We start from the raw sequence: 25,649 nt of genomic DNA, 5'->3' as shown, positions 1-25,649 counted from the left end.
GTTTTGTTGAACTTTTACTGAAACTGTTGTCTTGTTGCCTATGCAGATATCCGCCTGAAAAAGGAGTCAAGTCGACAAGTGATCGAGAAGTTCGCTAGCTTGTCGCGAGCTGAAAAACAGGTCAAGCTACCAGAAGTTGCGCATTTCTTTGAAGAGCGCGGAGGACCTGCCATCCGGGAAAAAAGAGTAGAGCAGAAGGCCCGAGCGCGGGGTAACTTGAGTGGGAATACGTCGAAGAAAGCTGTTATGGAGAAGCGTAAGAGCGATCTGGTGACGCGGGAAGACAGGCAGCGGGGCCGTACTGGGGTGAAGCGACCCGTTGGAAGTGCTGGGGCCTCTGGGTCTGGGGCGGGGAAGGGTCGAGAGGACGCTCCTTTTGATGTGGACGACGTTCTCTTCGACATTCCAGAGTATCGACCTGCAAAGGCTGCGAGGGTAGCCGGAGACCGCGACGGGTGGTGAAGTGCGAATCCGGGAAGCGGGCGGCGCGAGCTTGAGGGCGAGGCCGATGCCCGACTTCAGGCCCTAGGTGAGGACGCCCCGAGGTTGCCCCTGAGGTCGCCGACCTGTGGTTGTTGGAGATCCTCCGGCAAGATGAAGGGGAAAGGTCGGTGCAAGGGAGATCGGTAAAGGGCACCCAAGATCGGAAAGGACGAACCGAGCGCAACCCGATGTACATCGATGAGGTAACCGAAGAAGCGCTATGTGAGGAGGTCCGATCAGAGCTACAAGTTCGCCTCTATAGCCGCTTGTTTGTTGAGGGGATGACCCCGACGGTGATAGGAAGGACTTGGATGCTAATGAGCCGGAGTCAACCCCGAGGGGGATGGACAAAGCGATGTGCCCGGTAAGTAACCTTTTCATTCTCTTCTTGATCGTGTTATTGCACTACATGCTATTGTTTGATAATAACGTGATATGTTGGCGAAGTCGCCGCATTGATCACTGGGTACCGAAGTCAAAGACGGCCGCTCGTGATCGCTGAATTGAGAAGGCGCTGAGGCGCTACCGACGGACGAATCGAATCGCCGAATCTGGTAAGAGGAAGAAAAGGCCGAATCGATGCCCCTCGAGGCCTCACCACTGCCCCCGACTCGAGAGGACCTCTGCTGTGAAGCAGAACGAAGTCGATCGAGTTGAAGCATGAGGTGGAGGCGCTGAGGGGCCAACTAGCCGCGACAACATTATGCCGAACGAATGTAAGACTTCCACTCGCAAGCAAAGAAGCCTATCTCACCATCCGTCTTGAAGTGGAGGAGCGGAAAGGAAGATGGACGACCCCGCAAGAGGAGCGGGAACGCCGGACTTCAGCGGGCTCGGCGCGAAATCGCTTGAAGATGCCGCCCTCGTCCTCGAGTCGTGTCACCCTCCCTCACCGGTCCGATGAGTGAGCGCCTTCGGGGGTCCAACCCGATCTCCATGTGGTTGGTGCCGAGGCGCCACGGGCGCCTCCTCCTGATCCAAGCTCCGCCTCGCTTTGAATGTTACTCTGGAGAAGATTTAGGTGAAAATGTTTAGAACATTTGTTTAGCACATGCGGTTGTAATGGCCTCCGGGCCTCGCCAAAACAATAAGCCGGTTTCCTAGGTTGACCGGGCAAACTTGCTTTTTTTTCTTTGTTATTGATTACGATGTCGATGTTTAATTGTGGCCGGATTTCCGAAAGTATTCTCAAAGAAAGACGGTTGATCTGTGAACTAGGGCGTCCTTCTTGTCGTTAGGTCGCCCTTGTATGAATGTGAATCTTGTTGCTCTTCCCTTTATGGTTGGCCTTGTGTATGAGAGGAATATTTATATTTGTAAGCCGCAGGCCCTACGTTATGAACTAAATGGTGCGGTCGCCATCTCGGATGAGGGCGCCATGCTTCTATACCGGGCGCCGCCCGAAGCTATAGTGCGTGCATGGCACGGCTCGGGATGTGGGTGGTCGGGGTATGAAATGATGGCTGCCAAAGTCGGGCGCTTGCGTCTCGGATGCTATAATGGTGTGCCTTGGGAAGAGACGCTTCGCGAGAATAAATAATGACCGGCCTAGGGAGAGCAAACGGTATTTGCCCTTCTTGTTCTTCCCATCGCGTCGTTTCTCCTTCCTACCGCTTTCGGTTTCTCTCGCTTTGCCTTTTACTCAGGTATGTTTCTTTTTTGCTTTCGCTTAGATTGTGAACGTAGATGTTACTGGTCGCTCTGACCATCTTTGTTTTGTTTTCTGTGTTCAGCTTTCATTATGGCTCGGTGTTTGCCCCACGCCGAGGAGAAGGGAGTGTCGAGCGAGTTCCCCTCCGCCATGGAGGAGATGGAGTTCCGGCCCTCATGTGGACATGGGGACCGCGGTAAAGAGCAAACGATCCAAGGAATCGCCGACGGACGGCATTGTTTTCGTGTCGCCGCAAACGAGCCGGAATGCTCCCATCGGTCAGCCGAGGGTTAACGACCGGGGCAAGGTCGTCACGTCAGCTAGGAGGGTTCGCCCCTGCGGTGGTCGGGGACGGGGAGCGAATTCTACCACGGGGAGAACGGGAAGAAGCATGTCAGAAAACATTCTCGATTGCAGCTTCCACTGGCCACCATAGCGACTAATTTCTGCCAGGGGGATCGTGGTTAGATGGGGACCGAAATGAAGTCGAGGATGAGGACATGGACACGCTGTCGGGGACCATGGATATGGCGAAGTTGTTTGGTGAGTATTTCGCCATCATCCTTTGCCGCTTTATTTTTTAAGTGATTCGATTATGACTCGTCCTTGTAGTTTCGGATGGGTATGATAAACTCAAGAACGAACCGTACTGGGCGATAATCGATGTCAACTCCCCGTAGAGCCGATGCTTTGCGAAGCTGCCCTGGGCCGGCAAGAGGAAACTTGACGCGATGATCGCTGGAAGACCGCGGTCGGCCGCTGATGAGAACGCAGCCGGGTCAGCCGCGATGGCCGGAGCTGCAAATGGAGGTAGCGTAAGTCACCGAGTATGCTAAGCGATGTCGGGCGGTTGCTGCGCAAAGCTCAAAGCGCCGATACCACGGCCTGTAGTGAGTATGCCAAGTCGGACGAAGTATTGTCACCGACTAAGGCAGATGGGGTCAAGGGGACGGGTATGCGCGTTGCTCTCTGGTGGCGCAAGGCATGTTCCTTCGACCAGCCCTGCTCCTCAGGGCAAACATGTGGTTGGTGCTCCGTGATGTTGATTTTGCTTCTTGGTAAGAAATTTGGTTTGTGTTTGTAATGATCATGCTTGTTCTTTGCCCCTACGAAGGTTAAACATTAGAGCTCGCTTTTCGTGCTTTGCCCGAAAGGTTAAACGGCCTTTTATACACAGAACTAGTGTCCACGAAAGTGGCGCCGTTAATCCCCCTTGTTTTTGTTGTTCATCGGTCCGACCGATTTCTGGGTAAACCCAGCCAGATCGGTGGGTTTGAACCGATTATCGGGACTTGTCAGAATGCCACGCGGGTAACTTTATGCTTAATGCTTATCTTTTGCTTGACCGCTTGTAGCTATTTCTCTTTAATTGCTCATTTGGTTTAATTCTCGATGTACTCGTGAAGCGTTATGCTTGTGTACCCTTGTTCGAGGCGCTTGATCTAGGAGATGTAGATGTCCAATTTGTGTAGACTTAGGGGGCTCGTGGGCCCCGTGGACTCCCGAGGGCATGTTGGTGGGCTTCTTTTCGGGGTTCTAGGAGATGGTTCTCCACGAAGTAAAACTTGAGGGCGAGGATAGTGATTGCTCCTGGCGTTTACCTTTTGCCGGCGTGTGTAACCCCGAGGCGGCCGCTCCCGAAATAGCGATCGGAGCTTGATCCTAGGAGTGTAGGTTCTCAACTTAGCAAGATCTAGAGGGCTTTGTGGGGCTCATGAGGGCTTACGAGCCCGAGAGTGTAAGCCCCGAGGCGCTTTGCTCCCGAGGCGTCTCGCTGAGTTGATCCTAGGGGTATAGGTCCTCAACTTAGCGAGACCCGAGGCGAGGCCCTCAGGGCTCCCCGAGCTCCTTGAGCAAGATGTGTAGCCCCCGGCGTCTTGCTCCTGAAGTTGATCTCCTAGAAGTATAGGTCCTCAACTTAGCGAGACTGGAGGCGATGAGCCCTAAGAAGCCCCCTCGAGAGAGCGCTCGCTTGAGAGCACGCATAGCCCCCTGGAGGGCGTCTTCGCCCCGGTGCGTTCTTCGCCGAGTTGATCCTAGGAGTGTAGGTTCTCAACTTAGCAAGATTCGAGAGCCGATAAGCCCGTAGGGCCTCGAGAGCTTCGCTCGCCGCTGAGAGCGTGTGTAGCCCCTGAGGGCGTGCTGCTCGAGCAGCATTCGCCGAGTTGATCCTAAGAGTATAGGTCCTCAACTTAGCAAGACTCCTCGAGAGGCGATGAGCCCGTAAGCTCCCCGAGAGCTTCGCCGGCTTGAGAGCGCGGCGAGCCCCCCGGGGCTTCCGCTCTGAGCCGTTCTCGCCGAAGTTGATCCTAAGAGTGTAGGTTCTCAACTTAGCAAGATTCGGAGAGGCGATAAGCCTGTAAGCTCCCCGAAGCGCATGATGCTTGTGGTGCGAGTGGCATGGTTTGGAGATTCGAGTAAAACCGCAGTTTATGATAACAATCTTGAGTATCTTACACTTGAGCTTGTAGTACATGGAAACATGAATTACAATACATAATGCAACTACCGGTAAAACTGTTTTAGTAAGTATGTGTTCCAAGGTCGTGGCAACAACTTCCCTTCCCGGTTTTAATCCAATACTCCATTGCCAACGCACGCGTCCACTATGTAAGGCCCTTCCCACATTGGTGCTAGTTTAGAGTCATCTTGAGTTTTCTTCAAAACTAGATCCCCCTGTTGAAAAGATCGAGGATGTACTCGTTTGTTGTAGGATCGCTTTTAGGACTTGTTGGTAGGATGCTACTCCCGATAGGCTGCTAGATCGTGTCGCTTCCTCGAGGGAGGTCGACCTCTCGAGCTAAAACCGAAATCATTATGACTAACTCGACAAGCTCAGATCGGGTTGTCGTGATTGTCAGCTCGGTGGGGATGACGGCTTCTGTGCCATAGCATAAGGAAAATGGTGATTCGCCGGTGCTAGAGCGAGCTGTAGTGCGGTGAGCCCATAGTATGTTCTCGAGCTGATTTGGCCATTGGCTCTTGTTCTTTTCGATTTTCTTCTTCAAATTCTCTAGAATGGCTTTGTTGCTGGCCTCCGCTTGTCCATTGCTTTGAGCGTACTGGGGCGTAGAGAATGCATGAACGATCTTCCACTTGGCCAGGAACTCTTTGACTGTTTTGCCTTTGAATTGGGAGCCATTGTCCATCACCAGTGTGTGTGGTAAGCCAAACCTGGTGATGATATGAGTCCAAAAGAAATTCCTGACATGTGATTCTTTGATGTGTGCCAACGGAATTGCTTCGACCCACTTAGTGAAATAATCTGTGGCAGCTAGGACAAAGCGAAAGCCGGTGCTCTTCTGAGGGATGAATGGTCCCATAATGTCCATGCCCCACATGTGGAATGGCCAAAGGCTCGCGATTTTGATCAGTTCGCAGGCTGGCTGTATGATGTTGTGACAAAATGTTTGACATTTGACACACTTGAGGACATACGATTTGGCATCAATCTGCATAATGGGGCCGGTTATCCTTGGGAGATCGCTTTGGGGCAATGAGCGACCTCCCCAAGCATGATTGCCACACTCTCCTTCATGGATCTCGGTGAAAATTAACCGACCTTTGCTCGGATCGATGCACCTCGGATGAGGTCCTCCCCTAGCGGACTTCGCGGAATAACTTCGCCATTCACCAAACAATAGCTACGTGCCTGGTGTGGAACCTTTCTGGCTTTGGTACGCTCATCTGGGAGTGTGCCGTGCTGGATGTATTGTATAATAGGTTGCATCCATGTTTGACTCATCTGATCTTCAGAGAGTGGGCACAGGTCGCTGATTGCCAAGACATGGTCCGCTTGGTAAGCTGGTCGATCGACCACTTCAATGGTCAGTTGTCTAGGCACAATTCGGTGTCTGAGTGGCTAGGTATGCTAAGCTATCTGCGTGACGGTTCTCATCACGCAAAAAATGGTGTACCGTAGCTCTGCTAAAAGAAGGAAGCAAATCATTAACAACTTGAAGGTACTTGGAAAGGTTACCTTTCAGCGGGTAGTGTACTCTTTTGCAACCGGGCGAACACCGATTCGCGAGTCACTAAAGATTTAGAGTTCCCTTTACACCGAATTGGATTGCCGCACGATTCCCATTATTAGTGCTTCAGACTCGCCTTCGTTATTGGAAGTTGCAAAGTCTATCGCGGATCGCTTTTCTATCATAGCTCCCTCGGGGATACTAAAACGATTCGATACGGCAATTTTCTGGTTCTTTGGAACCATCGGCGTAGGGACCAAACTGTTTTTATGTTCGCTTTTTGTGGGTGCGACCTTTGTTTTCGACTCCCAATTAATTAGTTGTCGACCGAAAATCTGCTAGGAAATCTGCGACGACGACCATTTCTTCGACGATGTGGGGGACGAAGTCCATGTGGTGCTCTCGCCCGATTCTTCGCCCATATTGCCATCCTAGTGGTTTTATTTTCTTTGTGAAGGATCCTCTTCAACGGAGATCGCTAAGTACTTTGATTGGATGGGCTTGGAAGTAAGGTCTGAATTTTCTTGCCGAGTATAACAAAGCAAGGATTTCTTTTACGCGGGAGTAATTCCTCTCGGCCGGAGTGAGTGTCTTACTTGTGAAGTAGATCGGCTTTTTCTGAATTGGTTCCTCTTTGAATAGAACCAACCGATGGCGGTCCGATCTTGCCGATAAAGCCCCAGAGTTTCTTCGATTTATCGGCTTAGCTAAGACGGGGGTGTTATCGGTATTCCTTAAGAGTGGAGAATGCTTGGTGGCATTGATCGTTACATGAAAAACCGCCGCGCCTTTTTAGTATCCTCAGAAGAACGGCCGACATTTATCTGATGCTCTCGATATGAATTGGTTGAGTGCAGCGACCATGCCTGACAACTTTTGTATCTGTTTCTTTGTTTGCGGGTCGGGCATGTCTAAGAACGCCCGAATTTGGTCTGCGATTTGCCCGATACCGCCATGGTGACCTGATAAACCGAAATTTTTCCGGAGGATGCTCCAAAAGGCACTTCTCCTCGGGTTCTTCATTCCGGTTCGTTGAACGGAGAACGCTTGCTCGAGGTGGGTAAGGTGGTCGCCTGCTTTCTTGCTTTTGACAACCATATCATCGATGTAGACCTCCATGGTATCTCCTAACATGTCCTGGAACATGTCAGTTACTAGTCATTGATATGTCGCCCCTGCATTCTTCAGTCCGAACGGGAGAACATTGTAACAATAAATTCCTTTGCTTCGATGATGAATGAGGTCTTCTCCCCGATCTTCTTCAACGAGTGGTATTTGGTTGTACCCACTATATGCATCCATGAATGATAGCAACTCGTGCCCACAAGTCTGGTCGACAAGTCGGTCAATTCTGGGTAGTGGGAAGTCATCCTTTGGAGTTTCTTGGTTGACGTTGGTGAAGTCGACGCACAGGCGGACTGTACCATTCTTTTTTGGAACGACCACTATGTTTGCGATCCAATCTGGGTAATCGACCTTCCGGATGAAACCTACTTGTTTGAGTTTATCGACCTCATCGTTGACTGCTTTTTGAAAACGTAATTACAATCTTCTAAGTCGTTGTCGAACTGGTTTGGCACCAGGGTTGACGTTTAACCGGTGGCATGCAACGCTAGGATCTATACCGCACGCCGATATACGCACCAATTAACACATCTTTATTCATGGACAGAAAATTTACAAGATGAACCTTAAGTGTGGGGTCGAGGTTAGCCCCGACATAGACGAGTTTAGGGTCATCTTCTGTTCCCAGATTCACTTGCTTTTAAAGAGTTGGGTGTTTGGTTCGTGGCGCTTTGAGTGCTCTCTGGAGGATTGCACTCTGTAGATGTTGTGCTAGTATGATGACTGGTTGGAGTAGCCGTAGGAGCTGGAGCGTCTTCGTGGTTTACAAATGGGTCGATGTGATTTTGCCGTGACAACGTAAACCGGATGGTTTGCTTCAACTCGGCCGGTTGTATGAGAGCTGGTAGAGGCAATCTCGAGGCTTTGTTTGCACGCGGACGTTCTCCATTTGGGGCAGACCTCAAGGATTTGCAATGCCGGTACAACGGCCGCCTCTTGGAGGTCGGATCCGAAATGGGTGAGAAGAAGTTCTTGTTGAGCCCCCAAGCTATTTTGGTTTTGGCTCTCACCTCGACCACTAAGTCTTGGCCATTGTATAGGCGGTGGGCTAGTTTCGACGGTGATGGGAGATTCAACCGATCTTGTTTATCGCGATGATCTAATTACAATGATGGGCCTCGAGTGGTTGCTTCGAAGCTCCATCATTCCCACTGGGCCGGAAAACGGATCACTTGGTGCAAAGTGGACGCATCGCCTGCATTTGATAGATCCACCGTCGCCCTAGAATGGCGCGTTGTAAGACGACTTGGTATCGAGGACGCCAAACGCGGTGTTGAAGCCGACCTTGTCTTCTCGAGCCCACCGGCCGGGAGTATGATGTCTCCTATTGGGTCGGCCCGGAGCCATTGAATCCGAAGAGGGTGCGATTGGGTCTATGAAGACCGACTTTGGCAAGTTCATCTCTTGGATCGTGTGGTAGAACAAAATATCGCAGAGCTGCGCCAGATCGATCAAAACTTCTTGACGGGTCCGGTCCGTCGATTTTGGCGTGGACCACGAAAAGGCCATCGTTGCGGGAGGCAAACCTTGTTGAGTCGGCCTCGAGAAGGTGATGTCTCCTATCCTGCGGCCTAAATCGGGTGGCGCTGGTGCGGCCTGAAAGAAAAGTTGTAAACTTGAAGGGAGGCAACGCTTCTTTTTCTCGCGAACTTGAGACGGACTCATCCCGAGTGTGATCATGTGGATGGTTCTCGTCATACTCGCGACCTTTGATGGTTGACGGTGATCTTGACGGGGAGAGTTCTGCGAACGCCCCTCTGCTGAGGACGACTTTGGGACCGCGGATCGCTACGCGTCGGGTGGGGATCTGCCAGATTCTAGCGGGCCATGAGCTTGTGACGCAGGTCGCCGTCGGGTATATTGGTGTATTGCTTGATGTGTCCGGCTTTAACCAGGTCCTGCAAATAATGCTTGAGCCCCCAGCACACGTTGGTCTCATGGCACCTAGCACGGTGAAACGCGCAGTAGGGCTGGTCGGGGTGATCTGCTGGCTGCCTTATCTCCGGTCGGTAGAAGGCAGCTCGCTTGATCTTCTCTATTATGTAACTAGGAGATCTGGTGAGCACGGCGAATTCTCGGTTATTGCTTGGTTTGGGTTTGGAGGATTGCCCTTGTTGTCGGGGTCGCTTTTTGGAGGATGATGTTACCTCGTAAACCTCTCCTTCTTCTGTTTCTTCTTCTTCTTGGTTCTGATCTTTCAAACTTTCTTGCAGCTTGATGTATTTATCAACTCGAAGGCATGGCGCCGCCGGCGTTCGGTTGGTCTTTCGAGCGATCCGCGAGTGGGTATTAGCGGGTGCGGCAGCGATTGTGAAAGCCACCGCAAAAAATGACTCTTTGAGGCCGCTTTCCATGTCCAAAGTTCTGTTTTGAACCGCTTAGGAAGGAGTCAGTAGGTTTCCTCCTTACCAAGAGCGGAAATGGAAGAGTGAATTGAGATCACCCTTCTTACATCTATTATGGACGATATTATTGGCTAAGCAATTCGGTGAGCCGCTCGCTTTTATTGAGTCCGCCTCGAGGGAGAAGAACCACCGAGTGGGCCATCTTTTAGACTCGCTGGAAATCAGTCTGCAATGGAGATGGTCGAACTTTGGTGCACTGTAGGGTGCAAGACTTTGAACATATCGGGCTATATCTTTGGCTCGGGCATGTCGTCAGTCGTCATTATCGGGAATCGTGGTTGGACAAAGTCTAGAGGAGAGACTTTGTGAAGTATTTCAGCATCAAATGGAGATCTTGGTAGGTTTTCAACATCTTTGCACTATCCGGTGGAATCTTTCTTTCTTCGCGTTTTTGTCGAGCCTTTGGTTCATTTCGGTGATCCGTTGGATCGCGTTGATGGCGTCGTCCTCCTGATGACACCTAGTGGATTCTCGTGTATCCACACATTAACGTAGTGTGACGTTTTCTTGCCCGAGCTCAACTATTTGCTCGCTCAACGTCCCTAGTAGTCCCTGCTAAAAGGTGGAGTTGAGCTTCGAGGCTTGCCATGCTTCGTGGGCTTGAGAGTTTTGGCTACTGATTTGTTTGGAAATGGTCCGGTTTCTCAAGTAATCGAGACCACGACGCACGCCAATGTAAAGGTGTGATTTGGTTTTCCACACAAACAGTCACCACCGGACCGAATAGGTTATTGGATGAGACCGAAGTTCGACTTGAGAGCTTAACCGCCTCCGTGATCTTACTGGGTTGTATGGGGAGAGTAGAATCGTGTCCGGCGAGTTCATATGAGAGGGTATTTATAGAGATTGAGAGTGTATCCTTGCTCACCACGCGTGTAAAGGATGTCCCAAATGAGGGGTGGAGATTAGGATCACATGTGAGAAACTGCCCTCCCTAGGTCTGGCTGTAATGATGTGGAGTGGGCATGTCATACAAAAGTAACTTGCGGGCGCGTGACCGTGGTGACGATCAAGATATGTGCAAGTACACCTTTAGTCATGATTGCTTCTGGATAGGGAATCCGTGTCACTTCCTCGTGTAGTTCGCGTGATGCTGTGATCTGTCTGTAGCGTTCTACTAGCTCATGGATACGACTTGGATCCATAGGTCGATGTGTCATTCCCGCCATGTTAGGCGCGTGCTAGATAGAGAATATCACTCCCCTACATGCACCCAATGTAAAACACAGTTATGGCAAACTTGGAGCACTAGCACTGTACATCCATACCATATCCTTCACTCGTATCAAATACCATTATTTGACCACCATCAATTTAGAACTTGATAGGATATCAACTTAGGCATAAGAAATAATAAAATTTTAACTTAAGTACATCACAATAACAACCGGATAGAAAATTCAATGTTGTTGCACTAACTCCACAACATCAACAAGAGAATGTTTGTCAATAGTCTAATCCGAAAAAAAAAAGCATACACTTCTACTCAATAATGAAAAACATTTTCTTAATAATAACTGAAAATATCAATAAGAGAATGTTTGTCACGTCACGAGATGACTAACCATCCTTACTACGAGATGGCCTAAATAATATATGAAATGTCTTCCTGTAGGTTTACACAAAAACCATATTAGTTCAAAATAAGTGTAAAGAAGTCATAAAGTTGGATGCGCAAAAAGTAGAATGAAAAAAGAAAATTTTAAATATTGCACAATGTAGGAGCCTCCTACCAAGTCAGTCTGAATCACTCAGAATCACATGGTCGCCCAAATGATCATCTCTGTAAGAGACAAGTGGAAATTCATCAAAGCGAGACATGAAATATGATTTCTTCTCATCTGCGATTTCACAATGATATTTTTCCCAAAACGTTGCAATCTTTGGCATTGGACAATTTGCTTCCAAATTCAACTTTAAAAAGTGGTTTGGAACATGCCTAATACCAATGACTTTATAGTCATTCTCATTGAATGCTGACTTTAACGGCAGAAAAGTGTGACAACCTACCATTGAAAAATACACAATCGCAACGCTATACTTTGACACTGCAAGATACCCATGTTCAGGTAGCAACATCCATTTCTCTTCAGGAGCATGCTACAGAATGACACATATACCACGGTCAATAAGAACGTTTATACCACGGTTCTTCTAAAAACCGTGGGAAATACTTATATACCACGGCGGAAATTTCTTTGGTCATTGGTTTACTAGTATATGCCACGCCATACATGAAAAACGGGATAAGTTGGGCCATATACCATGGTTAGTTTTTTTTTTAGCATGAGAGTACTCCACATCCCCACTACCTTAAACATAAACGATTGGTATATAAATTTTCCACTTTCTAATGTGGTTTATGACTTTATACCAAATAGTCAAATCGCCAAAAAAAAAACACAAGATCTGAAACTCATTCAAATTGGTTTCCCGCTATTCTCTCGGTCTCTCCCTACAACTTCTACAGTTCTACGACTCTTAGGATTCCCGCAACAGTGAGAAAACCCACCGTCACTACACCATAACAGCTTTTTTCACTACACCATAACAAGGATTTTCTAACAATTGCAATTTCTCATTTGTAACACATATACATCCGTTAGTAAGTTAATAACAGTTAGTGTTCCGTTACATAATTACTTAACCATTAGTAAATTACCGGAATTATTTTGTGACGTTTATAGAGATATTAACTAACGGATGTACAAGCGTGACTAATGTTAAAATCTAATTAGAAAATTTGAGACCAATTAAAAAAATAAAAGAAAGAAGGCGAAAATTTTAGCGGGATTTTTTCACTTAGCCGTTCATTAGGTCAACTGGTCAGTACCTGGAAAAGAGTAAACAAAACAAAATGGGAAAAGGGATGAACCGTGGCCGCTGTCACTTCCAGGAGCCAGATGGGGTCTTTCTTTTTCTTTTTCTTTTTCTTTCTACTTTCATTTCAGTCAATCTCAATTCTACTTCATCAAGTGAGCGTATGCGAACGTTCTTGAGTTGGATATTTTCCCGAGGGTGTAAAATGTCTCTCATCTGCCCTGTCTGCATGCCCCCTCAAAACACACCAAAAAATTCTTTCTCGACATTTTCTCTCCTTCTCTCTCGGTTCATTTTCCTTCCCTCTCAAAAACACTTTCACCACATTTTCTTTCCTTCTCTCTCTTTTTCATTTTCCTTCCTCTAACAACCACTCAATATAGTGGCCATTTCCTTCTCTTTCATGTTAGGTGGAATTTTTCATTTTTATATTTAGTTGGGTGATATCCTTTTAGACAATTGTGCCTTGCTTTATTTATTTGGAACTGTGCCTTCCCTAGCAGTCCGGGGGAATCACTCTGGCTGTCCAAGCTGCAGGTGATGACATTAATCTTGGATCAAAGCATTCTTAGAGGGATCAAATTGAATTTTATTATGGCGGATCACGAATGCAACGTTTTCATGGGTGCAATTGGAGGTACTATTACATCTTTCTTGTATGTATGTAGATAATGGGCATTTCCTCCTCTTTCATGTTGTGGAATTTGTCATTTTATATTTAGTTGGGTGATGTCCTTTTAGACAATTGTGCCTTGCTTTATTTAATGGAATTCACTTGTATAGATGATAATTGTTTGATGAGAGTGTTTGAGTGTGTAAAGATATCTTGACCTATATCACGGAAAAGGAACCCTCTCTTGACTCTTGAGTTCATGTTTATGAATTTGATTAGTAAATGTTTCCAGCTATTTAACTTGTTTGCCCGACGTTTGATTGTATAAGAGGAATAAGACATTTTGAGGTAACCATCTTAAGAAGATGGTGTAGTTTTCTTCTCATTTTATCAAAAGTTACTGAAACAAATTGGCGTAGTTCCTTTGGTCATGAGCCATCAACTATATTAGTAACTTAGTTTTATGTAACTTGTGCCTTTCGGTTCAATAGAACTATAGATATCCCTCAATCCCCATACCTTTGTCACATCCTCGATAAAGCTCATAAGTAAAGCTTTATCCGAATGCATGAATTTTGTATTTTGGTATTTAAGTAAGATGATGCTTGCTATTCTAGAACTTCTCTTAAAGTACCGATTCCATAAAAAAAAATCGAACATGGGAGGAGAGTTCCGGTCTAATTAGAGTCGAGAGGCGAGGAGCACCGAAGAGGTTAAGAACTAAAGCCACCCCATCTTTGAAGCTTTGAAGCGCCTTTGAAAGAATGGTAACTCATGTGTAGGATACATTTAGCCTCTCTTCAACAATATGTGGATGCGAGAACCTAAACGTTGACTTCACTTCAAAATTTCACACCAAACAAATATCTAAAAATCATATCTAGCACGTGTAATCACACATGAGTTTTCACACCAACATTGAATTTTGTTGGAGTATGGAAAATTGACATGAAAGAGGAAACAAGAAAACTTAAAATATGTGCATTTGGTTCATAATCCCATTTGCTTAGAATTATTGAAAGGCGACAAATTGATTGTGATGTGAGGTCTTTGAAAAACAAAACAAGCTATGGTTTTCGTTACTTTCCAAGCCGTCAAAATAATGTGCTTAAGATCGTAGGTGGAACCCCTAACAGTTTAGGGAATCACTCACAGGCTAGCCTTGTGCACTAAACATTCGGCCCTACTCTATTACTTGTAATGGAACAGTCACCATGAGGGCATCTTTACCATTGCGCCCAAGTCATGTTGCCGCCTCTCTGGAGTCATTATGGGCAGATATATATATATATATATATATATATATATATATATATATATATATATAAGATCACGGACTCACGGTTCACTTGCACATACTTGTGGATCGAATCGGGTTAGGTTGGTCTTTAGTCCCGACATGAAATTTCTGATGACACATTCAATCATTCCATCTTTCAGTCCCATATCTTTGCAAGTTACAATCCGAGGAGTCACTTTTACAGATTGGGAACATTATTTCGCTTTATTTCACGAGTGTTACCAATATTCCCAATAAAAACTAGAATGCATGACCGCTTGCACCGTCTCAAACTAACTCAAAACCAATCCACATATTACGCTTCATTGGTTACCTTGCCCCTCGCCCAGGAGGAGTGGAGTCGGGGCATAGCTTCAGCTTTGCTACGTTCTTGAATTTGATACAAAAAAAATCAGCACTCCTAACAAAGGTTTCAGATAGCAACTCATAGGCATATCATCCCACATTGTGACGTGATCAAAGGTTGGTTCGATATATAAAATAATAAAAATAATAATTTTTTTTAAAAAAAAAAAACCAAATAAATAATATACTACGCTCCATTTCAATCGCAATGCAGTATACTAGTATATGATAGGATTAATAAGAATTTGTTTTTTTGGTCGATCTACTAGGTTTTTTGAAGTTAGTTGGTTGTGTACCCAAAGGACAAAACTTTCATTATTTCAACACAAAATTCTCGATCTATGGAAGAAAGCTTGCTTTAACCAAGGTAACAACTAATTATGGGGTCGATTTTTTGAAAATGGGGTTTTGGCTAAACATAAAAGTGTGTGATCTGTTCATTCAATAGTTGTTTGTTGTGCTTGTTTAACCTTAAGTAAGTTAGTTATTAAAAGTTAAGATCTTTTTAATTTCGAATTGGTTTAGTTTATTTGTTATTGTACTTTTCAGTGTTTGATTTTCTGGTTTTTGCTAAACATGTTCTCCTACTTATCTTGAATGGCCTTGCTTTGTTCTTGAAGCCCTTCGTGATTTTAATGTATTATATACATCAAGATGATAAGTTTGATGGAAGAAGTCGAATCTGAAATTTTGTTTGAGTTTGGGGATCTTTGGCGTGTTTTAGGTTGGGTCTTCTTCATGCGATATTGCTTTGGCTTCTCGAAAAGCACTTCTTGGGTACTTGTCCGAAGTATTGCTATCATTCTTGTGCAGATTCAATCCGTGTCGGATGTCGTAAGTTTTAAGTGATTTATTTGGTGGAAAATAGGTTTTGGGCTTGTATAGAATTTGAGTTATTGGTATTTTACTTGTTTTCTTAGGTGCTTAGTGGTGTGGCATTGTGGTCGTTTAAAGTTGCAAGGGCTCCTAAGGATAAAGAACATCCATATGGTCAGTTTTGATTCGTACCCACACGCTACTCTATATCTTTAGTGAGTATCAAATTATGTAAGTGTTTAACTATTGTATCTTTTATCCCGTCCCGGGGGCATGGTAAATTTGATACTTTAGGAGCTCTTGGGATTTCTTCTATGCTTTTAGTAACTGCTTGAGGGGAGGTATTATGCGTGGCATGCTATGGATATTTTACTGGTAAGGATCACATTAAAGAGGCAATGAGGTAGGCGTGTAGAACATTGCAGCCAGTAGTATTTTTAGTTATTTTAGTTTTTCGTACTTTGATTGGTTTCTTCATAATGTAAGTTCTTGAAAATATCACGAGGGACTTCGGCATCAAATGCAGGAATGGATAGCCATGGCCATAGTGGAGGGCATCATCACGGGTTGACATGGATCACCCCATCTTGGCTGTGAGGATGATGATTATATCAATTTCTGTTAAAGAAATGTACCGACCAAATCTAAAGGTTTTAACTCTTAAATATTGCTAGTCTTGTTGGTCCAAAAAGTGGACTGAATCCGGCTAAAGTCAATAAAAATCACATGGTGCCAATGTGTAAAATAGGTTTTTGTGTTGTCTTTCAGTTTTATATGCCAAGCATTCAATGTGTACTGATGTGTATAATATTGCAGGGGTGCCACCAATTAAGGGGAAGGAGGGCTGGATCATCTATATATCTTGATGTACGCATAAAGGTGTTACGTCTATATATGTAATTTTTGTTAGTGATACAATTGTTATTTTTGTTAGTGAATTGTGTGACATAGTACCACGTCGACAAATTCTTTAGTGTGGAAAGATATATGTTTTAAACATCTTCCAAACTTGTTGATTGTTTTCATAATAACTCCTTGAGTTGTTGTCTATAAGTGGCGTCACCGCAAAGATGAAAAAAAAAAAGAGATGACACAAGTTGGTGCTTGTACTCTGTTGGAAGGCTGATTTGTCATTAGCTAATTTTGTACATCCGTGTACATTGGCTCCTTTAGTATATTTGTTTTGTTTACTTTCCCATTGATACTTCTTTTTTAGGGCTATATCACAATTGGGCTATTCTTTTGTTTAAAAACCTGAATCGGAGTGAACTATCCTTCCACGAGTCATTCTAGTTTGAAGTCAAACTGCTTCATTTAACTCACAATACCAGAAAAATCTCGGATTTAACATTAATTTGACTTTTATCCTCCATTTTTACAATTGGATTGCTTTGGGTTTTGATTAGATATCCTGCATACATGTTAGTGTGCAAGGCATAATAAGATTTTGGTTGTTGTGCTCATTGATAATGTGTTTTTTTTTTCTTCTGGTTATTCCAGGGTTTATTCTGGTTTTGCTAACGTATTATGTCTTGGAACATAACATTGGGATAGATGATATTGATGATTATTGTTGTGTTTGAAGTGTGTTGTTTGTTGGACACTGTGCTTAGCTCTAGGAGTGTCACTATTAACATAATCACAATATGAGATAATTGTATGTGAATTCAGTTACAGAATTTGACACATGTTCCCATTCTTTTCAGATTTGCAGCAAAGAAGATCGATTGATAAGCCCCTTTGGGTAATGAGTGTGGTACCAATCAATCTACCAGATACTATGCGTGTTGTTTTCGACCGAGGTTTTATTGGTATATATCATGACTAGTGCGAGGCTTTTAATACATATCCTCAAACATATGATCTCCTGCACACTAATTACCTCTTTGGAAATCTTACAAAGAGGTATATAATTGCTACACTGAAGGAGACATACACGCAAGATGAACTTGACGGTGTTCGACTCGATATTATTCAGTTCATCTAGGAAAATGGGGTGTTTCAGTCGGAAGCGAATGAGGATGAGTTTTAGCTATGTTCGGACCCCTCCAGTTTAATTTATGAGTCTTACATTTTTAATTTATGAAAAGGAACTTGAAGTTTGTTTTCTTAGTGCACTCAAAAAATTAATGGAAGTTTATTATTATTATTATTTATTTTTTTTTGCAATGTTTGATAATTTATTGTATATTTTGGAATTTGTTGGGAAGATGGAAATGTTGTATATAGGCAGGCTGTGTAAATTTTGTTATGCAGGTTCGGTTTTTAAGTGGAAGACTGTTACTAGCATTATTATTAAATATATATATATATATATGAAACCGTGGTTTATATTAGTGTATGTGTAATAATACCGTGGTATATAGTTATACTAAACACTACGGTTTATGCCAAACCATGGTATATATATATATATATATATATATATATATATATATATATATATATATATATATATATATACCATGGTTTGGCATAAACCGTAGTGTTTAGTATAACTATATACCACGGTATTATTACACATACACTAATATAAACCACGGTTTCAATAGCTTATATGCCACGGTTCTGTTGACAACCGTGGTATATAATGGGCATACAAACCACGGTTCTTTGAAAAACCATGGTATCCGTTAAATATATATACCACAGTTTTGCTATTCTTACATACCACACCACCTATTGTCACGGTTGTATAACAGTGGTAAATATATTTATACCACACTTAAAAACAGTAGTATAAGTGTCATTCTGTAGTAGTGGCATCACCTTTAAAGTGTAATAGACTTCTCTTACAAGTCACAACGAGTCACATTTTTATAACCGAACATCCGTATGTATTATTCCATACTTGCGTGCAACTCTGAAATCAGATTAACTCGTACTTGGACCCAACCCTCCTCGCCATACCTCAATGCCATGGCCAAGGCCCTAAATCTACAGTTGTCGTCACCCTTTGGATCTTCAATATCCAAAATTAAAGGTTGTAGAACGTCTGGGAAGTAGTCCAAATAGTGATAGAAGGAGCAATCACCCATATCCTTACCAAACCCAACCTAAAACAATAACAAATAGTTATTTTCGTGCTTGTAACAAGTAAAATGAGTATTATGTGAATGCACATTTTTTGTTGTTACTATGGGGGTATTGTCTAAAGAATCTCTAGCACACACCGTTCCAAAGGTATAACAACATCTCACTATGCAACTATTTTTCTTTTCATTAATATAGTTTCTACTTAATCATAAAATCCTTAGCATGAATTTACCTTCCGTTTTGCTTTCATTGTCTCCTTCATCAGCTCAGGAGTGATAGGTGAAGCATCTTTATATCTAATAATTGGCACAGGAGTATTCTCTAGTTCCATTAAAGCTGCTTCGAAACATCTCATCTCAGGATCATTCTCCCATTTCTTTGCTGATATTTCTAACTTAACTCTATCCTCAATTTGGTTGACATGGGACTCTAAACCTTTAAAACTTTCATCAAGATACGATTTCATTGCACATAAATCTAACTTCACGCCAACCACCTCCTTATGTAGTTTTTCCATTGGAACCTGAAAATCAAAACTAAATAAATAAATATTAATATTTGAGGCTTCAACGACATATTGATAACTCTAGTCGAGCATAACAATTAACCTTTAACATCTTTTAGACGTTCATTTTGACTTGCAAACGAGAAGGTGCAGTATACGAATATATGAGAACTAACACAGCAAAATTTAGAAAACAGTCAAACTTCTATTACTTCTATTACTTCTCAAGAAGAAGGTATGGGTATTATCTGAACAAAAACAATAATTACTACCTGGGAGGCATAATGAAACTAAGTAACAAAACCAAGGAACAAAAAGAAAAATAACATGACAAACTAAAAACTTCTAAACAACGGGAAATGGGTGTATACCTTGAAAATGTGAAGTCCATTGATATCCTTTAATAAACCAATGCTAATAAAAGTGTCACCTCTAAGGGTAATGAGCGTTATAGAGGAAACAAATGAAGAAAACGACTAGAGACGTGGGGGGTTTGAACCTTGTTGTGGGGGGTGGTTTGGGAGTTTCGAAATACCTCTGAAATAACCTCAGCAGTTTCTTTTTTAAGTTTGTTTACCTTGTCAACCCTATTTAGATTCGGTTTACCTTGTCAATCCTTGTCAACCTCCGAATCTAATGCTAACTGATTAGATTCAGTTTAGCTCATCAGTTACCTTGTTTACCTCTTAGAGTCCATTTGAGTATCTCTACGTGTTTCCTGATTTCTTGAAACAAAAAGAAAGAAATCACTCTTCATTCTCTTCCTCCATCGCCCTCCTCCTTCACCAAAAAATAAAAAAACACTCTCCACCCTAAAATAAAAGACAGGAGCCACGCCTTTTTAGATTGATTAGGAAGGCACGAGTTCTTTGATAGGTACTCTTTCTCTCTCAGCCTTCACTTTGATTTCTTCTCAATTTTGGTTTCATCTTTTAACTAAGATTTGATTTTATTTACAATTCAAGGTTTTCGATTTAAATGAGATTGACTGTCATAGAAAGATATATTTGTTTTGATAAGATAGATTAACTTGTGATTTTTTTCGTTAAGTTTGGTTGTGTGTTTGAGGTGGTTCATGTGTCTGCATGTTTATAGTTAATATACAAACTCTGACTATTATAGTTTATAGTTTGCATGTTCATATATATGAGTTATATAGTTACCAAATATCGTTGAGGATAATTATGGCCTATTAATGCAAAGACAGAATCTGACTAGGTTTTAAAGTCACCTATTACATTACATTTGACAATGAGTATCATAGATTAAATATGCGGAATGGTTTTTTGTCTGACAATGAGTATCATAGATTAAATATGTAGAATGGTTTTTTTCTTTTTCCCTTCTAACTTTTTTTTTCTAGATACTTTTTAACTCAGTGCAAAAAAGTTGTTGACATGGATTTTATTTTTTTGTCTAATTGGGAACACCCCGTGGTCTAATTGAAGTCATGATGCATAAGAACCGATTGCAAGAGTATGCTCAAAAATCCAAACTGCCACTTCCGACCTATACTACTGAATGCTTTGGAACTGTGCCACAATTTAGATCTTCTATTTCTGTTGATGGGGGAAATTATATGTTAGTTGAGACATTTCTACATAAGAAAGAGGCAGAACAGAATGCTGCTAAAATTGCTCTGGAATCTATATTGAATAAGGTCAAAGACAAAAGATGTCCAATAATAGATGAGGTGTGTTGCATGCATGCGTGTGTCTGTGTGTGTGTGCGCGCACACATGTCCGTATGCGTACTCATGTTATATGGCGATTATACTATTTTACTTGGATGACATGTCCAAAATCCAAATCATAGTGTCGTCCAGTGGCCTACTGGTCAAGACTTGAGAGGTTGGTATCAAGGTCTTGGGGTAAGAACTTGAGGGGAATAAATGGTATTAAGGAAGAAAAGTTTTAACTATAATTGAAGAAAGACATGTCCAAGTCATAGTTATGTTGTGACTTGATTTAATTAAGCATTACTTATGCTATTTTACTATTATGTTAAACTTTGTTCTACTTTTTCCTCTTAGGTTATATATTTTTATTTGTTTTTGTCACTCTTGCAGGATATGACCTATTGCAAATCCATCCTTAATGAATTTGTTGTAAAGATTGGTTTGGAAATGACTATTTATACAACTATCCAGTCAAATTGTCTTATTCCAGTGTTCATCTCAACTTTGGATTTCTATGGTAAAACATATATCGGTACTCCGCCTTGAGAAAAAAAAAGGTGAGAACAAATGGGTGCAATGCGTCTTTATCAAATTAATTTTAGGTAGTTCTTTATGTTTTGATTCATGTTGATTAGATTTGTGGTTACATGGATTTTACGTTAACTACCTCTTAGATGATATTATCATGCAATTAGACCTGTTTGTTAGAGTGCTTTGAGTTCGCTTATTGAAGTAATTTGCAGGTACTGAGGCAGGATCACTTCTATCTCAAATCATCAAATCCAAAAAGAACGTTTTTGATGCATGCATTGCCCAAAGTCAGTAAGAACGCAATGTTGCCAATAGTTCCGTGTTCAAAAAAATCTGCACAAATTAGAGATGCCCCAGAAATGCATTTGGATGTCCAACCATCAAAAAGAGTAAAGTTAGAACATTTGTGTGGATGTAGTATGGGTGTGGTTATCAGTGTATTGGCAAAGCAAGCTAAAGATCAAGTTATGTAAGCCTTGCGAGGTGTCTCCGATCATGGTTATATTGTAGTTTGTCGTAAATTTTTTGATTATCCGTACTTGTTTGAATAAAATAGGGCAGTCTGGTCTAGTTGTATTCCTCTGACAGTATAAGGCTTTTCTAGTAACGGTGTTTATCTATGTTAGTTGCAATGGTATGAGGCTACATTTGTTCATTAAATTAAAGCGAATTGCTAATTAGTCTTGGATGCCTTACATTATCTGCTGTCCACCCGTAAGGCTGAAATTGATATGATATTGTGTGCTTTAATGATTGATATTTGATGTTTGGTGTGATCCCAAAGATCTGAATTTGATAGCTGCAAGCCTTAAAATTTTCAGAATATCAAACGAGAATAGAGACGGCAGTCCACAAATTTGTTGAGAAATGTCTATCCGTCTTCCCTCTTTGGGCGGGATTTTTCCAATAAAAGGCGAGACTCATCAAGTTTTGTGCCAAATCAGCACTTTAGCACCTACTTTTAGCATTGTTAAATAGCAGATTTTGGCCTGTTTAATGTAACGAAATGGACTGAAAATTCTGAAATTGTGTCATCCTCATGGAAGAAAAAGCAACTCTTAAGGATAGAAATCAGACTACGATATATTCTTCTGAATCAATATACTTGATTTACTTGTTGCACTCAACATTCAAGAATACAATCACTATTTTTGCTTTCGAATTTCTATACATGAACATCAAATAGGCCAATATTTCTAAACCTCAATTGGGCAGTCAGGCCCAATAAAAAAAATGACAATGGTATCTCCTTTTCTCACTCTTAACAAGTAACTCTAAACCTTAATGTACACCAGCGCTTGGGTAATGATCGGGAAAGACCCATGAGACCCAACATCAAAGAATTCCGTAGGATATATAGAACCACCGTCCAAACATGAAAAAGAAGCAATGGTACGTGGTGCTTGGACGAAGAAGCAACAACACGTGGTTCACGATACTTCCACTTGGAGCTCATCCATGCCGGGTGGAGACAATGGTGGAACTGCTATTACATGAGACGCGTCAGAAATCTCAAGGACCTTCCTTGCAGTTGCCTGAGAATCTTCACTTCTGCCAAACTTTCTCATGGATAAAACATTAGACTTATCCGTTCTACAAGAATTGCTGCTCTCAATAGAGGATAAGAACTTCTCCTTCGATAGAGTCATTTGTGCAGACATGATAACAGAACTGAACACGCCTGGCTCCCTTAATCCTTGAACAATGGCCTGAAGAAGAAAATATTAAGTGACGCATTTTATGCTAATTAAACATTAATAAGGTACATATCTGCACATGCTTATCAGTATAAAAGCATCACAAAGTACAGGCAAAACTTGACAATTGATCCCATGAGACTTTCTGTCAGTAAATAACATACCCTAGCGGTAAGCATAAGTAAACAATACACGGCTTCAAGATTAAGTCTAAGAAACAGACTGAAACTATAGTGATTTCCAAATAATTGGAGTCAAGGCAACAGTCTTTATCTCTTAGGAAAGCAGTGATAGAAAACCACGTGCATGTTTTCTTGAAAGACACACGTATGTTGTAATTGAACGTACCATGGGAGCATATATTCGAGTTAGAATGCCCTTCCTGAGAAGTTTCAGGTTTAATGTTTTATCAGCTCATACAATGTGCTCATGGTACCTACAATAGAATAAGGTATTGTGTCAGCCAAAAAAAAATGCCTTCCAAAACAAAAGGTAAACAACAGCAGAGGTATCTTAACTATCCATGGAAACAAGAAAGGTAGTGGCAATTAATACTACTACAAAAGAAAATCATGACCAGAAGTATTTCTGGTACATTTCCCTACATCTCATGACCCTCCAAATTTAAGCTATATACTCAAACCTTCAGGAACTGCATCTCAACAATTTATCTCCAACGTTACTACCAACTTTTGTTTTCTGTATAACTTTGCTACGACAGGTTAGGCTGCAGTTATATTGCAAGTCAAATGAAAATGAGAATTATTGACCCAGGTTGTCAAAGGTTACCAGTGTAGCATTTCCTCCTCTATAGCAGTTGAAGCAATTATGAAAGCCTGAAAAGGAGGGGGAAATTATAAGATTAAAATGTTGATTTCTCTAGAGGATACTCAACTTTGAATTTCAGCAACTGAAATATTTATTGACATCCAACAGATGTTGCTATTACTTTTAAGTTCAAACCAGCCATAAAATATATGAATCAAACAAAATAACCATCTCATAACATTGAATACTACTAAGTACTAACAATCAGCCAATGAGAACAATAGAACAGTAACAATTGTATTTATAATTATGATCTTCAAGACGATCCCATAGCAAAGAGCATAAGACGATCCCACTTGGCAAAAAAGGTTCATAGAAACATCCTCTAAACTCTTTGAATACTTTAGACCACCGAAACAACAAAGTCCAATGCCAAAAGGTCCTTGATATGCATTCTACTTTGAAAGGAACGAGTTCCAAGAGACTCTCCATTTCAGGGCATGGTAACTGCTTGGAAGAGATGGGTGTATTAAACTTAGCCTATCACTTTAAACTACAATAGCATAGACTTTTTCGATCTGTCACATGCATAAATATATCACAATTAATCCTATTAATGGAAGATTAAGTATTCAAGTATTGAGGCAAGAAACTATTTTGAAACCCTTAGCACTTGCTAGCTAATCAAGAAAAACTACCCCACACAGGTATCACTCTAGCAGTGTAACATATTCTAGTCAGAAGAGATGGAGAAAAAGACATAATGAGATTGCAAGCTATCAGTGCATGGTGTGCTCAGTTGCAAAGAGATCAACACATTGCATATTCCTAATTCACATACAAGAAACAAATTATTTGTAAGTATGATCATTATGGGAATCATAGCTATACCCAGGTAGTTTTTTTTACAAGGAAATTAGTCGTAAACGAAATTTTATTTGCTATGTGACAGATAGCTATGATCATTATGAAGAAAGGGTAAACGAAATTTTATTTGCTTTCAAAGAAACGGTTGGCTGATTTGCTATTACGACTTGTCTTTTTCCATGATAAGTTTAGTGCATCACTTACATTCAAATGCTTCTTATTAGAAAGAATAATGTACCACCTACACCCACATCATCATCCTCAAATTTTTTCAGTGACTTGCAAACATTTATGGACATTTGTCACCTCTCTTTGACTAATTGTCAACCACCGTATTATAGTCATCTTCAATATTCCCTTCACCTCTCACATTCAACTTGTTATCTAGACAAGTTTTCACCCACATTAAAAATGAGACAAACTCAATATACAATATTATACATCATCAACTTATTCCACGATGTTACCTTCGATGGATCCATTATTCCAGTAGCCATTAAATCCTCGTAACAGTCTTTTGCAGCATTATATCCATAATTCACTTCGTCACAAGACAGAACCTGAAAAATGGAAACCAGACGTTCCAATGTGTTGGGGATTATACCAATACCAATCGGTTCCCCCACTACACAGATAACTTGTATGAACACACTTCAACTCCAGATGAATCTCAAATATCACAAACTACCTATACTACAATGCCCAACTCGCTAAACAACTATTAACAACAGATAATAATGTAAAGCAGTAAAAGCAAACCACAACACAAAGATTTACCGTGGTTCGGCCAATGATGCCTACTTCCACAAGAGCCAGTTCTTAATAAAATGGGAAGGAAGATTACAATCTCTCCTTACAGTCTCTCACCTTACTAGATCACTCTTATCTCTTTACAGGGTTGTATCTCTGTAAAGGTACTCTCTCTTTGTTTTTAGTCTGGATTCCAATCCTTCTGACTTGTTTGGTTCTGTTTTGTTAGGTTTTCCAAAACCTTGATTTTTGGTTTTATCTCCAAAAACCAAATTTCGCGGGTACTGT

General features: G+C 42.0%; 1 protein-coding gene and 1 long non-coding RNA gene across 2 annotated transcripts in view; one reads left to right on the top strand and one right to left on the bottom strand.

Annotated features, from left to right (window-relative positions):
- The first annotated feature begins 13,048 nt into the window (after positions 1-13,048).
- The window catches only part of LOC147483371 (uncharacterized), a 28,267-nt gene continuing 15,666 nt past the window's right edge, over positions 13,049-25,649 (top strand). Inside the window, exon 1 of the mRNA XM_086578361.1 lies at positions 13,049-13,092. Within this exon, the coding sequence (XP_086434487.1) occupies positions 13,050-13,092 (43 nt within the window). The 5' untranslated portion in view covers position 13,049. The remainder of the gene's footprint in view (positions 13,093-25,649) is intronic.
- On the bottom strand, positions 22,415-25,180 carry LOC147483373 (uncharacterized). The gene is made up of 4 exons (XR_015204926.1): positions 25,079-25,180; positions 23,766-23,812; positions 23,325-23,412; positions 22,415-22,988 (listed from the first exon to the last, which is right to left on the bottom strand). It is a non-coding gene; the product is annotated as an uncharacterized LOC147483373 (long non-coding RNA).

This window comes from Coptis chinensis, chromosome 8 (genome assembly GCF_015680905.1).
Source record: "Coptis chinensis isolate HL-2020 chromosome 8, ASM1568090v1, whole genome shotgun sequence".
NCBI lineage: Eukaryota > Viridiplantae > Streptophyta > Magnoliopsida > Ranunculales > Ranunculaceae > Coptis > Coptis chinensis.
This window is presented reverse-complemented; position numbering and strand designations above follow the sequence as displayed.